Raw genomic sequence first — 24480 nt, forward strand, 5'->3', positions numbered from 1 at the left:
TTCGGACTATAAGACGCACCCAGGTTTTAGAGGTGGATAATAAGGGAAAAATGCTTGAACCAAAAAAAGTGGTAAAATATTTAATAATATACTATATATGGTGTTAAAATATATGTATGTGTGTGTGTTGGGAGCTACAGGTAGAAGATGGTGCTGTGGGACTAGTGTGTTGTCTGTAAAGTACTGTATGAAGACGCTGGAGGGTGAGTATAGAATGGAGGCACAGGGCTTATATTTTTAAAGCACCACTCCAGCGCTGAAAAATAACACTGGAGTGCGGCTTTAAGATCCCATGGGAGAACTATAACTCCCAGCATGTCCTGCAGATCCTATGGCATGCTGGGAGTTATAGTTCACCACAGGATGTCAGAGTGATTTTATGTGCTGCTATTACTAACCTTATAATTAATTCTTGTACAGGCTGCTGCTCAGTGCGGGTCCTGCAGCTAGGAAGCCACACTGTGGTGAGGTAATGCAGCATCCCATGGCCGCACAGAGCCCTCTTATGTCCTCACCACAGGTCATGCAAGAGGATGCTGCATTGTTTGTAGTGCGGTGTCTGTAGGACCTGTGATGACATCATGAAGAGGCAGGGCTTTGTGCGGTCATGTGGTGATCCAGCTTGCCCTCTTCATGACCTCACCACAGGTCCTCCACAGCAGCATTCCACATCGCATCAGCACAGCCCTGGCTGTGCTGCCTGTCAGGTATGTGGCGATCCCTCCTGCTGCACTCGGCTCCTGCCCCCTCCACCACCGGACACAGATCTCCCCAGCTGCTGCAGGAATCGGTGCTGGGGTAACCATGTGGGTCTGTCATTTGCTGCTCACTGCTCAGCTGACAGGAGAGCGGGGAAGCGGCTCATGAATATTCACTATAAGTATCAGGACCACGTGGTTTCCCCAGTGGCTGGATTCCTGTAGCAGGCAACATTTTCCTGCCTCCTGCGATCCCACTCACCGCTGCCTCTCCCCATATGCTACATTCTGACCATAAGACGCACCAACGCTTTCCTCCCAAATTTGGAGGGAAAAAAAGTTTGTCATATGGTGAAAAAAAAATACGGTAATCGGAGGCTGGATCATAGGTCTCGTACTTCCCAAGGCCTCCCTGTTATTGATCCTGTTGTAAGTTCCCATTCCAGCCATCATTATGGCCCTGTTCCTGCTCAGTTAATGTAATGACACGTTGGCCATATTTGTCATGCAAACCTGCACCTTACCAGCAGCAACAGTAGGAAAGAGGGCGATCCAACGTCACGCACAATCTTCTAGATTATACAGACCTCAACCACACTAAAGAAATTTTAGTTTGTTACTAACCAAATACAGAAGGGGAGATTTCAGTTTGAAACTTTTTGTAGCATCTAGTCAATATTATACATACCTTATTGACAGGCCCCCAAAAAATCTTCTGTTACTATCGTAATACAGTAGGGGACATCTCCTTGGAAATTGTTTGGATTATCTAGTCAATGTTATACAGGCCTTATCGACAGGTCCCAACAATTCTTCTGCTACTAACATCATACATTAGGGGACATGTGACTTTGAAATTGTTTGTAGCATCTAGTCAATGTTATATAGGCCTCATCAACAGGCCCCCAAAAATTGTAAATGTGTATATTCTGCATTGGGTCTCCATGTGTGTTGCTTGTAGCAGTAGGCCTCAGATACCGGTAGTTCTCCACTGTGAGTCAGCTACCCATGTTACTATCTTTACATTTTCCTGACAATAGTATTCTTATAGTATTCTACGAAACTGATGTGTGCCACCTGAGTGTGGCTGAGCAAGAAAGTCTAAAAATTCTAACGACAAACCACCAAATTTGGAAGTGAAGGGCATATTCATGTTTGATTTAAGGTATGTAACAAAATGTTCAAAAGCTTCCTGTGTGCCGTCCCACACCATGAATGTTGTCCACATACCTTACAAATAGTTTGATGTGCTTAACATGTTACCCAAAGAGTAGACAGACCTCTCCTCAAAGTCCAAAAAATAGGTTGGCCAAAGTGCATGCTTCCGGAGTCCCCATTTCGGTACCAACATTCTGTAGACCCCAAGTATCCAAAAAAATGCATTGTGTGATAACACAAAATGCCTTCACAAATAGCTAATGAAATTTAAAACCTTATCAGTGGTATTCAATATGCCTCTGATTGCTTCTAGTCCCATGTCTTGGGGAATTCTGGTGTACAGGCTCTCCATGTCCACAGAGACCAAGGAGAAACCTGTTTGCCACTCAAATTTCTGTATATCAAAAATTTATTAGTATCTTTCATGTACGACGGAATGTACTGCAAAATCGGTCGAAGAAGCAAATCCATGTACTGGGACGGGCTCGGTTAGCGACCCTATCCCAGAAACAATGGGTCGACCTGGCAGGGTTACCATGGACTTATGTATTTTAGGAATGTGGTACCAATGTGGTCTCCTGGGGAACTCCGGTAGCAACTTCTCAGCCTTCTTTTTAGAGATGGTTCCTAACTCCACATATTTTCTAAGAAAACAATGTAGTTCATTTTTTAAATTTACTAGTGGGATCCTTATGGAGTTTGAGATGTGTCAACATCGGATAACTGTCTATTAGCCTCAAATACATAGTAGGATTTAGTTAACAACATGGTGTTGCGGCCTTTATCGGCGAATCTGACTACTGTGTCTGACCACCCTTTAGTATCGATCAATGTTTGCCTTTCCAATTATATTAAATTGTATGGCACTTTAGGGTAGAGAAGGGCTTCCATATCTTCAACAACCTGTTTTTCAAAAAGGTAAGTTACATTCCTTGGAGAAACGAGGGGCATATAAGTAGATGCTACATCTCCTGTAGAAGGATTAACCAGGTCAGGCCCATTATTCTTAACAATTCTCATAGCCTGTGAATCCGTCAAATTCACCAGTTCGATTGAATCATCCCTAATATTGGAAAGTGCATTAGTGCCAGCTAAAAATCCTAATGGCCCTATTTGACAAGGGCGTTCACCTTCTAAATTCATGTCATTAATTGATTTAGTAACAAAAGATTTATATACATGAATTTTCCTGACTGCTTTAAACAAACCTACTTTGAAATCTGTCATGTTAAATTCCTCAGGAATACAAAATCCCAACCCCTTAGATAATATCGAAATATGCGAGGGGTTCAAAAAATGATCAGTCAGATTAATAACCATGTCCCCAGAGGGGACCCTTTAATGTTTTGGAGTCCACGAGACTTGTTTCCTCTTGAGGTTTGGTCTCTGATTGTTTACCACCTCCTCTACGTGTCCTTCGTCTAAAGGGAGAGCTGTAGATGTAGACTCAATTGTATCCAATGGATGTTCATCAATGGAGCTTGTTGCAACTAACGGATCTTCACAACAACTAGAATCCGAATCCGTTGTCAAATAATCTTTTCTATTTCTCCTACTGTTGATTTCCTTATTCCTCTCAAAACAGTTTCTCATGGGTCGATGATCGCCGTAATTATCTTACTGCTTGTTCCACGAAAAGATGTTACCAGATTCAAAATCATTTTTATCTCGGATGAATTCCTCTTTTTCTTTGTTTAATCTCAGCTTGAATTGGAATTAATTTATTGTCCATTCTCTTGTTCAGAGCGGACCATTGATTCCCAGTGAGTCTAGATTTCAATTCATCTTTTTTTTTTTTTTTTTTTTTTTTTTAAATGTCTTTATCTACCTCCTTGTGGTTCAACAGGTTAAATTTTAAAACCAGCTGCAATAATTAGGAATTTTTTTTTCCCATTCAGCAGAGAATTGTTTATTTTCTTTTGAAGTGTGAAATTTCTTTGAATACTCTTAAGCCGCAGGGGACTCTCCCACACTTCACATAGGATTTTAATGAGTTATTAGTCAAAATTTTAATTTTTCTCTGCTAAATTCATTAATTTAAATTCCAAAGTCTTTGTGCTCAAAGAATATATTTTGTCATGCTGCTCGCTCTCCATAAAATATGAATCTACATTCTCCCTTCCAGCTTGTAATGTATATGTTGGCCTTGACATATTGAAAACACTCGATAAACAAAATCGGATCTACCTTCAATTACTTGCCATAGTGGTGATTTGTAGGTTAATTAGGGTTTTTGCTGTACAAATGGAATTGCTATCAACACCATGTTAACACTTCTAGTTGCTGACTGCAGTAATGTCCCATAAACAGTTATTAGTTTCTAGATATTGACCTGTAGCCACACTGTTACATTTCTACTTCTGCCAGGGCTGTGGAGTCGGAGTCGGTGCTCATTTTGGTGGAGTCGGAGTTGGAGTCGGTATAAAATGGACCGACTCCGACTCCTAAAATATATAATAAATTGGGTACAGTAATTCAATGCAGGATGTGCTGAATATTTTTTAATAGGAGTTTGGGAAAGTTATGAAATGTCCTATAAATGGCTGTTCTATTCCTGTTCTAAGGCTACATTCACACACAGCGTTTTTCCTGTGTTTTTTGAGGATACGTTTTTCAGCTGCAAAAACTGATCATCTTTTTAAAAAACCGCATCACCTGAAAGGTTTTTGAGCTCATAGATAATGTTTTCAATAGCAAAAGCAGATTAGAAATCTGCTCTATCTATCCATTTATCCATATCTGTCTATCCATATCGTATCTGTACCAAAAAGAATGAAAACCGGGTAGTACACCAATATATATTCTGTTCTATCTAAATATCTTGATTATGGGATCATAAAAATGATTAAATGTCTGAGGTTCACATTGTACTACAATAAATTTTTCACTTAAATATAAGCAATATGTGTGGGAGTCGGAGTCGTGGAGTCGGAGTTGGAGTCGGAGTCGGTGTAAGAGAAATTGAGGAGTCGGAGTTGCAGGTTTGGCTTACCGACTCCACAGCCCTGACTTCTGCATTGAGAATTTTTATCTGGGAATGCTGCTCTTTGTACCAAATCTTGGTCCTCCTAAAAAAAAAAAAAAAAACAAACAAAAAAACCTTGTTCAATTGCTTATTGTTTTTAGTACTTGTCTTGTGAACTTGTCAGTTGAAATTGTTTTATTTTAGTAACCTTTATTAAACTATTCTTAAGAAAAAAGAATGTCTAACATTTCTGTTGCTCATTCTGGACAGGGTAGTTCAGCATTTGGAGAGCTCCGGTATGAATCTGTTCATCCATACGTTTCTTTACTATGTCTGTTTGGAAATGCTACAAGTTTCAATGGTGCACACTAATGTTGTGTGCAAAGTTTACCATTGAGTTGCTCAGTGGTTACCTGTTACTTTTACTATTAAGATGTGTGTGTACTTAACAAATAATACAATTCCTGGCAATTATAGAAAACAAAAAACAAATATCCTGAACTAAAAAGTAAAAAATATACTGCAAATAATGCATAAAGGTAATAATAATAATATGGGTATTTAGTAAACATAATTTTGATCAAAATAATGTACAAGCCATCCCGCCACGTCACGGCAACCCTTGTGGGACAGTCCCTACTCTAGTATTTAAAACCTTTTCACTTGCCAAGTGGCGTGAATGTGAATAAGGGTCGAGCGGCTGAACCACTAGTAACAGCTTAGGCCAGACTGGATGGCTTTCCCAGCTCAGAAAGAGGGCGGTCACACCCATATATGCACTGAATGCACAATGAAATGAATAAAAAACAAATCGGAACTGAGAAAAGTAAGTTAATGTGTATGCACAATGTAAGTGCATATTAACACATGACCATTAATCAGAGAAAACAAAAAACACAAATATCCTGAACTAAAAAGTAAAAAATATACTGCAAATAATGCAAATAATTTTTGTGTTTTATTTTTTTAATTCCTGGCAATTACCGGTATGTAAATTTCTCATCAGAACCTGCAAAAGGTTAAACGATCTATAATTTTCTGTTGTCTGAGCTGGTGAGTGGAGACTAGCTGAGATGTCACCTACACATAGTACACAGATATGGGTTTCTGCTCTGGTCCCTCTGTATCACATGATCAATAGAAGTTGCGTTAGGAAGGACACTATATGGCAGAACTCCACTTTGTACTTGTTGACCTATTGCCCTTCGGCGTTACTTTCCAATGGTCTGCTCATTTTAGTTACTCTGGATGAGTTGTATGTTATGTAAATACGTTTTTTTCTCTACAATTCAATAAAAATGAATATTTGTAAATTGACTTTTTAGATTCTGCTGTCTAAAGAAAAGCTACTTATTTTATGGTTTTGTTTCTTTGTCCTTGTGTTTAACATATGCAGAACTTTTTATTTTTTAGATGTCAGATTAAAATAGTTTTCCCAGGTCATTGATGACCATTTTGATTTCCTAGGGGAAAGCGATGCAACCACCATCTACTATTTAAAGCCTGAAAGGTCTACTGCACAGACAGCTGAGTCTTAGGCGAAATAGCAAGTCTTGCTGCCAATTGACTTAATTCCAGAATAGGTGTTAATTGCCACTCTTTTCTAGGCGGTTGGGATTACTACTTAGAGATGTTCCACTATTTTGAATTGAATACAATCGCTTCTCCTTTCCAAATCTTTGAGAAAGATTGGCTCCATGCACATATGGTAACTTAACATGTGCAGCTTCGTGTAGGTTTTGCAATGATTGAATGCTGTAAATAAACAAGTGCACAACACCCATTAATTTTCCACTGACTAAAATTAGTACCCTTTCCTTTAAATGATGGCTGTTTACCACATACCTGTTTGTCACTTAATGTTACAATATAGCAGTCATTTCTGTGTGATCAGCTACTATGGTGACTTTATGATAAAGCAGTTTCAAGGCCTCCATACATAGTAGACTAAAGTCTGCCTATCGTGCTGATAGTGGTGGGACCTGCTGACAGTGTGTGTATGGGGCCTCACTACTTTTACCCAACACCTTTTTGGGGAAAATAAGCATCTGGCTTGTTGAATTTTAGCATTTTGTCCTTTTTGTTCTTCCTGAAGTTAAGCTGGAATCTGCTGTGATAGCAGTTTGCCAATTGAGTGTCCGTCCGACCGTTAAATGTGTATGGGGGACCTTTAAGCTGGCTTCAGGGGTCTTCCTGTAACAGATTGGAACATCTGGACAGACCAGTCTCTCAACATAAACCGCCTCAAAGGCATGTATTAGGCTGTTTCTGGTCAGTCTGGAAATTGCTGCCTATACATGGACTGTGAATTGTAAATGTGTGAAGCTGGCCTAAAACGCGCAGCAGGGAAAACCCTAGAGTTGGGGTGACATACGTTTTTAAGAAAAATTTAGAAAATGCTTTGCATAACTCCGTTAGCATTCTTTAGCGGCTTACTCCCCACTGTTTCGACACAGCGTCCCTGATGCTCCCCATTCATCTTCTCTGCACACAGTCTGAGGGTATGTGCACATGTTGCGGATTTTGATGCGTTTCTGCAGCGTTTTTGGGCGCGTGGAATTGCCTCAAATCCACAGTGCGTTGTGCACACAATGTTAATGAATGGGAAATGCCCAGTTATATTTTCCGCAGCATGTCAAATCTTATTGCACATCCGCGGTTGTGGTTTCCATTCTGGCACCTAAAAATCACTCTCTCCCAATCTTCCCCCCCCCCCCCCTCCATTTTGCACTGCTTTATCTGCCAGGAGATGCGGATTCTCTGCAGAAAAATCCGCAGGCTAATCTGCAATGTGTGCACATACCCTAAGACTTCTGCCAACCAGTGTAAACAGGTGGGCTGGAATAGAAAGGGTGCGTACATATTACATCTCTCTGAATATTTTTTTTTTCTTTTTTATGCAGGTTATAAAACCGGACCTCGGTGATGGTGACAAAACATCTGCAGCAATTGACACTGTACAGCCCGTTGCCGCTTCCAGTCATTTACGGGATGGATCAAAAAGCCCGGATCTCATTATAGAAGCCCAGTTCGAGTGTGGCATAGAAGACCTCCAGACTAGGTTATCTCTTATTGCTGAAAATGGCAAGTTGTTTTTTTTTCTTGCATTCTAATACATGACTTCGTACATGCAACCTTTAAATTTAAGGTAAAAGGTTTTCCCAGGACACTTCTGTCCTTAATGCACAGTTCTGTTTGTAACAGAAATCTAATACTTTCAGTGAGAACTGTTACTCTACCCACAGGTTATACATTGCCTGATAACCATTTGATTTGCCGTCCTGAAGAGAGCTTGATTAGTTTATGCCACCCTCCAATTGTCAGCAGTCACTAGGCTGCCTGTTTTCTTGCACCAGTTTGGAATCATTAAAATTACAGGCAATTGTGAATATAGGCACATTAGAAAGTCTACATTTCTCTTTCTTGTAAAAGGATGTGTTCAGATAGTAATGCTGCTTTTTATGGACAGTACAGTATTTTAATGAAAAATAAGGGATAAAAATGACTCGCTACTAGGACCAACCCCTTCTCATTCTCATGGTTTGCCCCTTTCAAATAAAAACACCTATACTAGCCGCCAGTGTCTGCGCCATTCCAGCAGTGTCTGCACTCACATCTTCGGAGCTCGCGTGAGTTTGTCACGTGATCCTAGCGCCTGATCAGCTGGTGACGCTGTCCCTACTTTAGGACAAAATATTTAAAGAAAAATTCAGCACTCCCAAATTTGTGATGCAAAAATCATATATAGAATTTTATTGACAAATTATCCACTGTAGACAAAAACTGTTGATGTTTCGGCCAATACTTAGGCTTTCATCAGAACTCTAATGAATAAACATAGAAAAATTCCATATCAATATAATGCATTGGTGTATACATAAAAGAACATAAGTCCATAACAGTGGTGAAAGAAAAGAAATAAAATACAAATGAAGTACATAAGTCCGCTTTGAATAATCAAAATGTACCAACACAGGGTTAATAACACTACTTATATCTTAAGAAGAAACACACAAGCAATGGAGCCTATAACCCATAACGAAGAGTCTGCATAGTTTCATTAAATATAAAAATATATTTTTAATTATTTGCATAAAAAAGACAGACTACAATTATTTAATAAATGTGATAACCAAAACCGAGATCAGATGGTGTAAATCAAGGTGCACCGGTTAAGAACAAAGCGTACTGTTACATAATCCAGCAGTGTGGGCAAAAAATCACCACCCTAAAATACATATACATTATAAGTTCACATGTTAGTAGAACTAAATAGTCATGTATAATGCCAGTGCAATCTCAAACATAACAAACAAAAAGGAAAAGACTATACCATACTTTATCCCCACAAAAAGAGTTCCATCCTATAACTCATGACGAAGTGTCACTACCCATTAAGAATTTCCCTTACAAAAACTGCCCACATGGTAGGGAACATAAAGGGGATGAAAGAGGTTTAATGGTCAATTACCCATGCTGGAGTCCATGAACACTTATGCGGTAGCTTCTTCGGGGGGGGAAGGGAATAAAACGGATGTGCTAAGTGTCCCTCTCATGCCTCTTCAATACCTGACCAGGACGAACCATTGGTGGCGCATGTCATGGGTTAGCGGGGGCCGCACCGAGCGACAGCCCCGGCGTCAAAATGGCGACGCGATCCACACTGTGCCTGCGTGAACCGCGACGTCACAGAAGGACACCAGAATTGGCGCCGGTAGCAGCGCCCACACCCAGGACATGCGCATTAGTGAGAAGTGTCAGGCGCCGCCATGTTGTTGATGGGCAAATAATGCCCACTATTCATCCAAACGCTGAACAGCAAAAAAGAACCCGGAACTCAATAGATAAATGCAAAGCCGCCTTACCAAAAGGGCCAATAACAATTGCATTTTAGTTAAATAATCACAAAAGTTAATACATATTAGAAATATATATAAAGAACTTTTAAATATATAAATATGAATATAATTTATCATTCTTAATGAGTCCGGCTGTAAAGCAGAATATTGAGGGAATTCAAGCAGCTCCACATTCCATTATTTCAAGAATTCCGAAGGCCAGGCATATACAGTCATGGCCAAAAGTTTTGAGAATGACACAAATATTATATTTTCACATGATCTGCCGGCCTCTGGTTTTTATGTGTTTGTCAGATGTTTTTATCACATACAGAAATATAATTGCAATCATATCAGTAGCAAAAGGTTATATTGACAGTTAGAATGAGTTAATGCAGCAAGTCAATATTTGCAGTGTTGACCCTTCTTCTTCAGGACCTCAGCAATTCTCCCTGGCATGCTCTCAATCAACTTCTGGATCAAATCCTGACTGATAACAGTCCATTCTTGCAAAATCAATGCTTTTATTTTGTCTGAATTTGAAGGTTTTTGTTTGTCCACCCGTCTCTTGATGATTGACCACAAGTTCTCAATGGGATTAAGATCTGGGGAGTTTCCAGGCCATGGTCCCAAAATCTCTATGTTTTGTTCCCTGAGCCATTTAGTGATCAACTTTGCTTTATGGCAAGGTGCTCCATCATGTTGAAAAAGGCATTGTTGATCGCCAAACTGCTCTTGGACGGTTGGGAGAAGTTGCTCTTTGAGGACATTCTGGTACCATTCTTTATTCATGGCTGTGTTTTTAGGCAAGACTGAGAGAGCCCATTCCCTTGGCTGAGAAGCAACCCCACACATGAATGGTTTCAGGATGCTTGACAGTTGGCATGAGACAAGACTGGTGGTAGCGCTCACCTGGTCTTCTCCGAATAAGCCGTTTTCCAGATGTCCCAAGCAATCGAAAAGGGGATTCATCAGAGAAAACGACTTTACCCCAGTCCTCAGCAGTCCACTCCCTGTACCTCTTGCAGAATATCAGTCTGTCCATGATGTTTTTCCTGGAGAGAAGAGGCTTCTTTGCTGCCCTCCTTGAGACCAGGCCCTGCTCCAAGAGTCTCCGCCTCACAGCGCGTGCAGATGCACTCACACCTGCCTGCTGCCATTCCTGAGCAAGCTCTTCACTGCTGGTAGCCCAATCCCGCAGCTGAAACACTTAAGAGACGGCCCTGGCGCTTGCTGGTCTTTCTTGGGCTCCCTGGAGCCTTTTTGGCAACAAGGGAACCTCTCTCCTTGAAGTTCTTGATGATGCGATAGATTGTTGACTGAGGTGTAATCTTTCTAGCTGCGATACTCTTCCCTGTTAGGCCATTTTTGTGCAGTGCAATGATGACTGTACGTGTTTCTTTAGAGATAACCATGGTTAACAGAAGAGAAACAATGATGCCAAGCACCAGCCTCCTTTTAAAGTGTCCAGTGGTGTCATTCTTACTTAATCATGACAGATTGATCTCCAGCCCTGTCCTCCAACACCCACACCTGTGTTAATGGAGCAATCACTGAAACGATGTTAGCTGGTCCTTTTAAGGCAGGGCTGCAATGATGTTGAAATGTGTTTGGGGGGGATAAAGTTCATTTTCTAGGCAAACTTTGACTTTGCAAGTAATTGCTGTTAAGCTGATCACTCTTTATAACATTCTGGAGTATATGCAAATTGCCATTAGAAAAAATGAAGCAGTAGACTTTGTAAAAATTAATATGTGTCATTCTCAAATCTTTTGGCCATGACTGTAGAATGGTTCCCGAAATATAGTATCACAAACTAAAAGGAGAAACAACATAAAATTAAAAGCAAAATATATAAAATATAGTGACCATTAGAAAGCAAACAAAGTTACAATCCAGCAACATTCTTTTTGCGTGAGGAGACGAATACTATTGCCACCCCGGACCCCCATATTAACGTTGTCAATTCCTCTAATTTTCAGGTCACCTGGATTACACTTCTGTTTCAATTTAAAATGCCTGGGGATTGTTTTAAGAGAATCCACGTCCTCCACATCATGTGCAAAAAAAAAAAAAAAAAAAAAATTAAAGGATATTTTGGTATCAAGCCATTACACTTCTAAATCACGCTTTTTGTTTGGCTCTAAAGGGAGAAACAATGGATTCTTCCCATGTGGAAAATTTCTAGCCTGTAGGAATCGTGAGGGCCACGACCTTCGCATCATCGGACGGCCTCAAGGTATTATCAATTAGGGATTATATCACCTGTTCTACCACACATGTGATTTACTACACTATCTGTAGTTGTAAGTTGATTTACGTTGGCCTAACGTCTAGAGAATTACGGGTGAGAACCCGGGAACATATTAGGGACATTGAGGCTGCACGTGATGTGGAGGATGTGGATTCTCTTAAAACAATCCCCAGGCATTTTAAATTGAAACATAAGTGTAATCCAGGCGATCTGAAAATTAGAGGAATTGACCATGTTAATATGGGGGTCCGGGGTGGCGATAATATTCGTCTCCTCACGCAAAACGAATGTTGCTGGATTGTAACTTTGGGGACTATGGTTCCTCTAGACTTAAATGAACAACTTGGCTTCTCTTATTTGTGAGCTCACATGGTTTGCTTTCTAATGGTCACTATATTTTGCTTTTAATTTTATGTTTCGCCTTTATTTAGTTTGTGATACTATATTTCTGGAACCATTCTATATGCCTGGCCTTCGGAATTCTTGAAATAATGGAATGTGGAGCTGCTTGAATTCCCTCAATATTCTGCTTTACAGCCGGACTCATTAAGAATGATAAATTATATTCATATTTATATATTTAAAAGATATATATATATATATATATATATATATATATATATATATATATATATATATATATATATATATATATATAAAAAAACACACCTCATATGTGGTCATAAACCACTGTTTGGGTGCACGGCAGGGCCCGGAAGGGAAGGAGCGCCATTTGACTTTTTGAATGGAAAATTAGCTCCAATCGTTAGCGGACACCATGTGTTTGGAGAGCCCCTGTGTGCTTAAACATTGGAGCTCCCCCACAAGTGACCCCATTTTGTAAACTAGACCCCCTAAGGAGCTTATCTAGATGTGTGGTGAGCACATTGAACCCCCAAGTGCTTCACAGAAGTGTATAACGCAGAACCGTGAAAATAAAAAATATTTTTTTCCGCTCAAAAATCAAAAAATGAATTTTAGCCCACTATTTTTTATTTTCACAAGGGTAATAAGATAAATTGGACCCCAAAAGTTGTTGTCCAGTTTGTCCTAAGTATTCTGGTACCCCCATAAGTGGGGGGACCACTGTTTGGGCACACGTTGGGGCTCTGAAGGGAAGTAGTGACGTTTTTAAATGTCGACTTGATGGAATGGTCTGCGGGCGTCATGTTACGTTTGCAGAGCCCCTGATGTACCTAAACAGTGGAAACCCCCCACAAGTGACCCCATTTTGGAAACTAGACCACCCGAGGAACTAATCTAGATGCGTGGTGAGCACGTTGAACCCCTAAGTGCTTCACAGAAGCTTATAACGCAGAGCTGTGAAAATAAAAAAATTTTCTCCACAAATTTTTTTTTAGCCCCAATTTTTAATTTTCCCAAGGCTAACAGGAGAAATTAGACCCTCAAAGTTCTTGTGGAATTTTTCCTGAGTACACTGATACCCCATATGTGGGGGTAAACCACTGTTTGGGCACACGTCGGGGCTCGGAATGGAGGCAGCACTGTTCAACTTTTTGAACGCAAAATTGGCTGGAATAAATGGTGGCGCCATGTAGTGTTTGTAGACCCCCTGATGTGCCTAAACAGTGGAAACCCCTCAATTCTATCGCCAACCCTAACCCCAACACACCCCTAATCATAACCCCAACACACCCCTAACCCTAATACCAACTCTAAACCCTAATCCCAACCCCAACCCACCCCTAACCTTAGCCCTATTTCTAACCCTAATTGAAAAATAAAAATATTTTATTATTTGTCCCTATGGGGGGTGATAAGGGGGGGCGATGATTTACTTTTTTTTTTTTTTATTTTGATCACTGTGAGTATCACAGTGATCAAAATAAAAAAAATGAATCTGCCGCCGGGAAATGCCGGTGGGCGCACTGTGCATGCGCCCGCCAGTTTCCAAGATTGCGGCGCCCATAGACCCAGATGGCGGGACACCGGGACGGCCAGGGGGGTTAGTGAGTATTGTGGGGTGGGGGGATCGAAAGGTGGGGGGAGCGGAGGGGAGGGGGAGGGGGGCAGATTGTGACAGCGGCGGACGATCGCCACCGTCAGTCGGTGGGGGGGGGGGTAACTTTGTGTCTCCAGCCATGTCCGATGCTATTTCAGCATCGGCCATGGCTGGATTGTAATATTTCATCAATTTTCATTGATGAAATATTGCGATCGCTCTGATTGGCTGTTTCACTTTTAACAGCCAATCAGAGCCATCGTAGCCACGTGGGGGCGAAGCCATGCCCCCTGTGGTGAAGAACAAAGCCCCCTGTATCTGTGGGTCGGGTGACCTTTCAGTGGCCCTGGTCACCCGACCCGCAGGGGGGCTTTAAAGTCATGACGCCACATAGGTGTCACTGGTCAGATTGGCACCAGTTTTCGTGACTCCTATGTGGCGTTGTTGGTCGGGAAGGGGTTAAGAGGCATGAGAGGGACACTTGGCACATCTGGTTTTTTCCCTTCCCCCTGAAGAAGCTACCGCGAAACGCGCGTACGTGTTCATGGACTCCAGCATGGGTAATTGACCATTAGACCTCTTTCATCCACTTTATGTTCCCCACCCTGTTGGCAGTTTTTGCAATGGAAATTCTTGATGGGTAGTGACACTTCGTCATGAGTTATAGTATGGAACTATTTTTGTGGGGTTAAAGTATGGTATGGTCTTTTCCCTCTTCCCCCCCCTTTTTGTTTGTTTGAGATGGTACTGGCATTTTACATGACTATTTAGTTGTACTAACGTGTGAACTTATCATGATGTATATGTATTTTAGGGTGGTGATTTTTTGCCCACACTGCTGGATTATGTAACCGTGCGCTTTGTTCTTAACCGGTGCACCTTTTTTTACATCATCTGATCTCTGTTTTGGTTATCACATGAATTAAATAATTGTAGTCTGTCTTTTTGTATGCATATAATTAAAAATATATTTTTATATTTAATGAAACTATGCAGACTCTTTGTTATGGGTTATAGGCTCCATTGCTTCTTTGTGTTTCTCAGTAAGGCCTCTTTCACACTTCGGTTTTTTACAATCAGTCACAATCCGCCAGGTTTTGAAAAAAAACGGATCCTCAGTTTTTTTTGAGGATCCGTTTTTTCCCCATTGACTTGCATTAATGGCAGATTGTGACGGATTGCTGTCCGTTGCATCCGTTTTTTGTGAGGATCCGCCAAAAGTTGCTGTCCGTCACCATCCTCAAAGATTTCAAAACGGAGCCTGTAACGTTTTTTCCTCTGGCGGATCCTCCAGACACTCATTTAACCCGAAATTCTTTCTGGGTGCCGGACAAAAAAATTCTCTCTCTCTCTCTCTCTCTGCTTGTCCGCCTTTTTGGCGGATTATAACTGATGCAAAAAACTGAAGTGTGAAAGAGGCCTTAGGAGGAGCTCCATAGGGATTTCCCCAATCCTAGGTTTTGAAAACTAGGAATTTGCTTTTTATCATGTGTTCTGTGCTCGAGATTCTGTTTCTCTTTATATCTTAAGGAGATGTATAAAGCATAGCTAATTGTTTTAAACCTTCCAGTCCATTACCAACTATTCTGTTTTTTTTTTCCTCTAGGTAGGTTTGAAGCTCTATACAATATATCCTTTTTGGATATCCTTTACAATCATCACACACTCAGCTCTCCTTTTGTCCATACCCTTTGTTTCAGTGTTTACAATTCTCAGCAGAGTGTGTTACTATTATCCCCTGAATACAAGGGCCCGTTACGTCACTTCCTGTGACACACATTCAATCATAGTCTAGTGGGACACAAACGCTGTTTATGTACTACACGGAGGAAGCCTTTTCCTCCTGGTTGGCTCAGCGTCACTTACCGTGACGTAACTCCACCCGGAACTTCCGGTCTCGCGGCTCCATGGCGCCACACGTGCCTCACATGCGGTGTTACTGCTCATATAAAAACTCACTCTGACTACACATAGATGTCGCTACTCCCTCCAGCACTTCAGTGCCATTCCCCTTAGCGTACCAGGACGTGACGCCATTTAGTGAGTCCAGTCTTCCATTTAGGGACCTATATGCTGTCAGGCGCCATAATATGAATATGAAAAAATCCTTTACTTATAGACCATATGTTTTCTTTCACCTCTATATTGGACTTGAGGTCCACAAACACTGAAGACAATGTATGTTTTTCCTTTCTGCTTCTTCCTATTATCCTATACACGGTATCTATATTCACTTTATTTGTCTAGTATATACTACAGCCGCATATTCTAATATTATTGCTTTCTATGTTATACAGCTAGAATTAGCTATGTTTAATACATCTCAAGATATAAGTTGTGTTATTGTTGCTACGTTTTGATTATTCAAAGCGGACTTATGTAGTTCATTTGTATTTTATTTTTTTTCACCACTGTTATGGAATTGTTGTTTTATGTATACACCAATGTGTTTTATTGATATGGAATTTTTCTATGTTCATTAGAGCTCTGATGAAGGCCTAAGAATTGGCCGAAACGTCAACAGTTTTTGTCTACAGGGGATAACACAGGTCTGCGACTAAAGCGGTTTGATTATTTTCATCTAATTTCCATGTATTTTGGTGTGCTGAAAATGAAAAAAATGTTGAAAAAAATCCTGGACATCAGGATTTGCCACAAAATGCAAAATTCTCTTCAAATTTAGTACATTTTCCTCAATTTTTTTTTTCTTTATCTTATGGTTTTGAAAGTAAAAATTACTATTAATTAATTCACATCAATGCATTGAAGATATACAATGCCAAAAAAATATAACTTTCAAAGAAAAGAACTTGCAGAGTGAGCTAATGAAACCAGCATCAACATGTTGCAAGCTGAACGAGAGGGCTCTGACATGCCCGGGCTTGTTTCAATTGTTTTATCTTAGTTCTCGCCTGTTCACACTTTTTAATCTCAGTTCGTGTTAGTTCATCATATTCAACCGTGTTTCCCAAAATTAGCATTATGGCTCAGCGGAAGTGTATTAATTCGCCTGACAGTTTCTGTTACATTTGTGGTGAATATACAGTGTTGAAGCAACAGCTGAATATTACAGACTTTGTGGAAAAAGTATACTTCGCATATTTCAGACTAAAGCTTGGAGATCAAGATTAAGCTTGGGCACCTCATAAAGTGTGCAAACGGTATGTTGAGGACCTCCGAAATTGGTTCAAGGGTAAGAAAAAAGCTTTCAGTTATGGGATTCCTATGGTATGGCGAGAGCAATAGAACCATAGTAAAGACTGTTACTTTTGTTCATGCGATGTGAAAGGGTAGAATTCAAAATGGAAGCATTCCATTTCATACCCCAATATTCACTCAGCAATTCGTCCCATCCCCCATGGCCCAGATATACCAGTACCCAAGGCTCCTGCTACCTTGGAAGAGTTAACTAGCTCTGATGAAGGTGGAGTCATACCTGAACCAGATGATGAATCAAGTTCTGACTTTGAAGATGATACAAGACCAAAGCTGTTTTCCCAGGAGGAGATGAATGATTTGGTAAGAGACTTGAATCTTCCCAAAGATGCCGCTGAGTTACTCTGATCAAGGCTCAAAAGCAAGAATTGTTGCCAGGAGTGTCCTTTTCATGGTTCAGACATCGTGAAGATGATTTCGTTCCTTACTTTGCCAAGGAAGATAAGTTGGTTTATTGTATCGATGTCGAAGGTTTGATGGGTCAATTCAAAATCAAATATGATTCAGCGTAATGGCGTCTTTTTATAGATTCTTCAAAAAGTCTCAAAGCAGTTTTACTCCACAATGGCGGTTTTTATGCTTCCATCCCTGTAGGTCATTCCGTACACCTCAAGGAAACCTACGAGAACTTGGAATTGGTTCTTCGTAAACTTAAATATGAAGACCACAATTGGCAATTGTGCGGGGATTTGAAAGTCTTGTGCATGCTGCTCGGGCAACAAGCTGGGTATACCAAATACCCTTGTTTTCTGTGTCTATGGGACAGTCGAGACCGACAAAATCACTGGACCAAGAAGAATTGGCAGCCGAGGGTGCTCACAGTTGATGGAAAAAAATGTCCTCCGAGAAACTTTGGCTCCTCCCCATAAAGTTCTTCTACCACCTCGCCACATCAAATTGGGATTGATGAAGCAATTCGTAAAATCAATTCCAAAAGATGGAGAATGCTTCAAATACTTGGTCACCAAGTTTCCAGGCCTCTCTGAGGCAAAATTAAAGGAAGGTGTGTTCGTCGGACCAGACATTAGAAGGCTTATAGCTGATCAAGAGTTTATCAATACCATGACGCATCCTCAAAAAGGAGGGTGAATTGCATTTAAAGAGGTCGTAGAGAAATTTTTAGGCAATACCAAAGACCCTGACTACAAAAAAATCGTCGGATGAATGCTGAAAGCATTTCAAGCTTTAGGCTGCCTGATGAGTTTGAAAGTGCATTTCATCCATTCCCACCTTGACAACTTTCCTGAAAATTTGGGAGCTGTGAGTGAAGAGCAAGTTGAACGATTCCACCAAGACATTAAAGAGATGGAAAGAAGATACCAGGGAAGATGGAGCATTACAATGATGGCAGACTACTGTTGGACACTTCAGAGAGACATTACAGATGCTACTCACAAGCGTACATGTACCAAGAGAAGCCTCACAGGGAAGAAGAATCGATTTTAGTGTTAGTGAGCTCATTGCAGTTAAAAAAAAATGATTTTCATGAAACATTTGTAATAAAAAATTAATTTTATGATTCTATTTTCATTTATTTTGAGGTATTGTCTTATTTAACATAGTTACTTAAATTGTCAGAAAATGTTATGTCCTATGACAAAACGGAGGTCATTTTCGGATTCAGTGCACTCAAAAACATACAGATTACGTGGAATAACCAAAACAGCTCTTGAAATATTTTTTTTTTTTGCAGACCTGTGTAATTTGTCAATAAAATTCTATGTGATTTTTGCATCACAAATTTGGGAGTGCTGAATTTTTCATTAAATATTTTGGAGTGGTGTCCTATTTGTGCACCACATTCCTAACTGGAGTGCTGCACAACCTTTTCTAGAAGTTCCTGCTTTAGGACAAATTGAATCTCAAGAGCAAGTCGGAGAGCAGACGCAACCCCGACTCCCTGTTTATGGTCCATGTGAGGATAGTGAATCCTCCACTGATTTGGGCGCCGCACACGTTTTACATAACCTCATGTGAGCAATGGGAATGTGAGTGCCATCACCTCTGAAACAGGCGTTTTTAGTTTAACGGGGCCAAAAATGAGAAATGTGAAGGGGTTGTCCCTTTAGTGGACAACCCCTTTAATGACATTGGGCCCAATTCAAAAAGACTGGTGTTCACACTGGTATTCATGAAGGGGAGTGCTGTAGTCACACATTCCTGATTCATGAAGAGGGGTATACCTTTTCATGAATCGGGACCATAAAACGACTGACATGTGCCTAACCACAAATCTCACTCCAGCCACTCCTGGGGTAATATTTTCAAAAGTGTGTACTGCACAAGGCTTCAAAGCTTTTTATGCCAGAATACATGCAAAAAAAATTGAAACTGGCCCCTTCAAATAGGTAAAGAAAAGGCATTTATTTGCTTTTGTTTGACTAACCCCTTTGGCGGCGTATATTCACAATTTGCTGATTTGCGGTTTACTCTTTTTGCAGCAGGTCTCTATCTGTCATAAAGGGAATCTGTCCACTTTCCCAGGCCCTTCAGTCACTATGAAATTATTGCTTTCTTTATATCCTTACTAACAAGCCATTTTCATTGTCTAATTGATTTCGGCATATGGCAGAAGCTCATTTTATAACACTGGCTTGCGGTGTTTTAACTAGTGGGTAGATAGTCATGGTTTTTTGTTTTTTTTTAGACTAGTCATCCTGCTAATGTTATGTCCCTGTGGGAGTAAGTGACATGATTTGTAAGAGTTGCATTATTGCCGGCACTTTGCCAATCTCTGCCTTCATGACAATGTGCAGTTAGGTGGGTGTACGCACTGAGGGTCCACCAGCACACTGCCAACTCCCCAACTTACTGCACGTTGTTGGATATTTGCAAAGAGCCTGCAGTGATGTAGTTATTCTAAAGCCCCCGTCTCACATAGCGAGATCACTGAAGCGTCACCGATTTTGTGATGCAACAGCGATCTCGCTACATATGACACGCAGCGGCGACCGGCTCACCGCTGGTTATCACTGATCGTGCTCCACTGTCCTGGGCCATTTTTTTGTCGCCGGCGTCCCGCTAGTCAGCATGCGTCGCTGTGTTTGATGCCGACGAGCGACCTAGTTGGCGACGCAGAACTCAGGGACGCAGGCGGGAATCGTCACAATAGCTGCTGTGACAAGGTACCAACGACCGCCTAGGTCATTATACGGATCGCCGGATCGTTGCTGCGTCGCTGAAGACATCTGCCTGTTTGGCAGCTTACTAGCGACCATGTAGCGACGCACCAGCGATCCTTACCAGGTCGTATCGCTGTTGGGATCACTGGTGCGCTGCTATGTGAAACAGGACCTTAACGCCCCTGTCACACACGGCGATCTCGCTAGCGAGATCTCTGCTGAGTCACAAGTTTTGTGACGCAACAGCGATCTCACCAGCGAGATCGCTGTGTGTGACACTTATCGACCGGCCCCACTGCCGGGTATCGCTGATCGTCCTCGAATGGCCAGAACATTTTTTTGATCGCTGGTCTCCCGCTGGCAAGCACGCATCGCTGCGTGTGGCAGGCGGGAGACCAGCGAACAGCGAGCTGGAGCCTGGTAACCAAGGTAAACATCGGGTTTCTAAGCGCCGCGCGGCGCTTAGAAGCCAGATGTGTACGTTAGAAACCAGCATGCTGGTGCAGGGAGCTGGTAAACATCGTGTTTCTAAGCGCCGCGCGGCACTTAGAAACCCGATGTTTACCTTGGTTACCAGCTCCCTGCACCAGCTTGCTGTTTTCTAACATACACAGCGGGTAACTAAGTGACGTGCGTCCCTTGTTACCCGCGTGTCGCTGGTGAAGCTGCTTGTTTGGCAGCTCATCAGCGTTCATGTAGCGACACACCAGTGATGCTGACAAGGTCATATCGTTAGAAAAACTTTGGCACTCAAAATTGTTTTTATGTTTTTTTCACAAAATGTCAGGCTTTTTACAAAAGAAAATCAGGGCATATAAGACACAACCAGACTCACATGTGGTAACGGCTTCCTGACAGGCAGTAAATTCTTTTGTTCCATGTTTGGGGATAGCACGGTTACTGATTGTCCTACTTGTGGATTCTAATGAGTTAGACATACTGATCCCGCATATTTCAGATGTAGGCTTGACAAAGGCTTATATTGGCTGAAACGTTGCAAGTGTCTGAATGTTCAAGAATAATTTTTTTAAAGGGTTGTCTTATATGCCCTGATTTTCTTTTGTAAAAAGCCTTTGCCTGACAATTTGTGAGAAAAAATAACAATTTTGAGTGCCGAAGTTTTTCTGACTATTTTGGACTAATTTTTTCACAGCACCAGTTTCATAAGTAATTTCTAGAGTGAGCACCCCTTAATCCTTTGAATTTAAGGTCATATCGTTGTCTGGATCGCTGGTGCGTCGCTATGTGTGACGGGGCCCTAAGGGTACCGTTACACCTAGCGATGCACCAGCAATCCCGACCAGCGATATGATGCGGTCAGGATCGCTGGTACATCGCTAGGTGGTCGCTAGTGAGCTGCCACACAGGCTGATCTCACCAGCGACATCGCTGGGGACGGGGGTCGCTACTTACCTGTCAGACGCGGCGATCCTGCGTCCTCCCGCCCGGCTCCACGCGTCGCTCGTCGTCAAAGCAGGAAGCGCCGCAGGAAGTGACCGACGAGAAATGATCCAGGAGCTTCTCGCGCGATCAGCGATAACCAGCGGGGGGAGCCGGTCGGAGGTAAGTATCACATGCAGCGATATCGCTAGCAATATCGCTGCAACATCACAAAATCGGTGACTTTACAGCGATATTGCTAGTGATATCGTAGTGTGTAACGGGGGCTTAAGTCATGGTATTCGCTCGCACAGGGACGTGATAGCGTTATTAGTAATGTGACTAGTTTGGGAAAAACAATGCTCCCATTAATTAGCATATTGCCAGCACAGTTTTAAAATGTTTTCTTTGAGTATAGCAATCAAGAAGACAATAAAAAGGGCTTTTTAGGAAGGGTATAAAGATAGCAATGAATACATGGTGGCAGTGTGGGGGGTCTGGGGAAGCGATCAGGTTCACTTTAAGGGAAGTCTGCAGTGGCAGCTCTATAATGCATTGTTTAAAGCAAAAATGCTGCAGATCTGTAGCAACATCTATGGTGTAGGACCCATGATGCTCAAGTCTTATGTAGAGTCCTAAACTTCATGCAGAGCTTCCATGTTTGTCTCTGTGGATCATTAATGTGTGGCAACACACCCATATGAAAGCTCAATTTTTTTAGATTTTTTTTTTTTTTTTTTTTTTTTGAGTTGTAGATTTGAATGCCACCATTTAATATAACTTGTAATATACTGTAAAATGAAAAGGGAAAAAAAAACCATTTGCAGTGTGGACTGTTAACATGATCAGGCGTTTTACAAATGTTAAAAATACTGCAGCTTTTCCGTATAAGTTCTCAATTGAAATTCTGCAGCATATTACAGTACCAGCAAACTGGAAGATTTTTGATGTCTCATGCACATACTTATTTTATCTAGATGGAATTTATACTGTTTTGTAAACTTTCCAATCAACAATGTCAATTTCTCTTGCATATTTAATTAAAATGTTCTCTAAAGATATTAGTGGGGTGCCTCTTATCGATCCACAATAAACTACACTAGTGAGTTTAGTGCAAAAGAAAAACTCAAAACACGAGAATATGGAAAAGCTTGAAAAATTAAACACGGGGATGTCTTAGTTTTTTCCCCCCCCAAGAACAACAATCCACATGTCTTCTTGAACAAAAAAAAAAATCAACATTTATTTAAATGTCTACGCACACTGCACGTGCGCGCATACACGCTGCTCGTAAATAGACGTATGTATACACCCACACACAGTACATATCAGCCTGTCTACGTTACAGTTCCTCTAGACTCCCGCATTTAAAGAACCTTTGATGACCTCATGGTCTTAGAAACACTGGGTGCCCCTAATGCCGGCCTTAACTAACTAGGGTTTTTATTTTGAGTATAACTTATATTTCATGCACACACCAAAAATCCTGTAAAGTGATGGTAGGGCTTATTTTCGGGGCAAGTCTTTTGTGGAAACGCTGTACCTTCATTGTCTGTCTTCTGTGATCACATATTGCCGTTGATAACATGCAAGCACTGCTCCCTGTCTGTCTGATCTGCCCCTCGTCTGGGCTCATGATTTGTAAGGAATGGGAAGAGCACGTCATTCAGCTCCTGATGGAACGGAGCTGCCGTTAAGGGATTGACTGGGTGTCTGAGCTTGCAAACTCGGATGATGGACATCACTGTCTTCAGCCCTGATCTTGCAGATGTTTGGAGGGCAGCTGCAGGACACTTCAACTGACCGATGCTGCTTTTCAGTGGTGAGAGGCAGGGATACATAGAGCTCATGAATATTATGGAACATATTGATGCAGGTTTGCTTGTCCCCTGTGATCATTAGGTGCTAAGAAGTAGGTTAAAAAAAAAAAAAAAACCTACAGCAAGCAGCCCAGCCCTAATTAGCCTTTTAAACATTAGGCTTTGGTTTGTAATGTTAAAGAAGTTTTCCACTTGCAAATTACTTGACCCCAAAAAATTACTTGTAAAGAAACTTGGTGAAATATTGTTCACCCTTCCCAGGTTCAGTGATGCATCTCCAGTCTTTGTATGTTGCTGCAATGGTGGCACAAAGCTGCGTGTTCTGCCTTCTTCCACGTATGACGCTTTGTGGATTCCAGCATACGACTAAACCCTTCATCCACTCCCAGTAAAAAGACTGTATGGGAGCTTAAGTCTATATTTATAGAGATTATGTGAACAACAATGGTAGATAAGGGATGATATAGTGGAGTAGATTGGTGAACACAATAGTGGATGAGATCGGGTAAAAACTATAAAGAAACAGACAGTACCGTATATCAGTACTGGCAGATAGCAATAATACAGGGTGCTATTATAACGGTAGCAGGCATTATTACATACGTTGAGTAATAAAACACAGTGCAGTGAAGAGAGATATCTAAGCAATTTAGGCTGCAGCATTGTACTACCCTAAACAGGGATGCATCTATCTAACATGCAGTGCAAGAGCATTACAACAAGCTGGAAACACATTGCAAATATCACAGGGCTGCATAATCGCTAGCTTACACAGATGCATTGCAAAAACACATAACTGTATTAAACCCTCACCGGAATCCGCTTGACAGAAACAGTGATTTTGCAGAGAACAGGACATGTGAGTAGCTCAGAGATCCGGGAGAAAATGGCTGCAAGCTTGCAAGCCCAGGATACCTGAAGGGATGGTTCTAAACAGAACTATAAAAGGGAGAGGATCCGAAGTCCATGAACAGAAAAGAGGACAAATGACATCTAATGGCCATAACTGGAACAGCACTTAAGAAATTTCTTGCTGCACATGAATGGGCAAAACACTGTGCACCAG

At 41.3% G+C, this 24480-nt stretch overlaps 1 protein-coding gene across 2 annotated transcripts in view; it reads left to right on the top strand.

Annotated features, from left to right (window-relative positions):
• Positions 1-24480, top strand: part of DIS3L2 (DIS3 like 3'-5' exoribonuclease 2) — a 663234-nt gene that overhangs the window by 153145 nt on the left and 485609 nt on the right. For both annotated transcript variants that reach the window (XM_073589330.1, XM_073589329.1), the window contains one exon: positions 7725-7905. In XM_073589330.1, coding sequence (XP_073445431.1) covers positions 7725-7905 — 181 coding nt within the window. The remainder of the gene's footprint in view (positions 1-7724; positions 7906-24480) is intronic.

This window comes from Dendrobates tinctorius, unplaced genomic scaffold (assembly GCF_039654945.1).
Source record: "Dendrobates tinctorius isolate UK_male_01 unplaced genomic scaffold, ASM3965494v1 ptg000107l, whole genome shotgun sequence".
Lineage (NCBI taxonomy): Eukaryota > Metazoa > Chordata > Amphibia > Anura > Dendrobatidae > Dendrobates > Dendrobates tinctorius.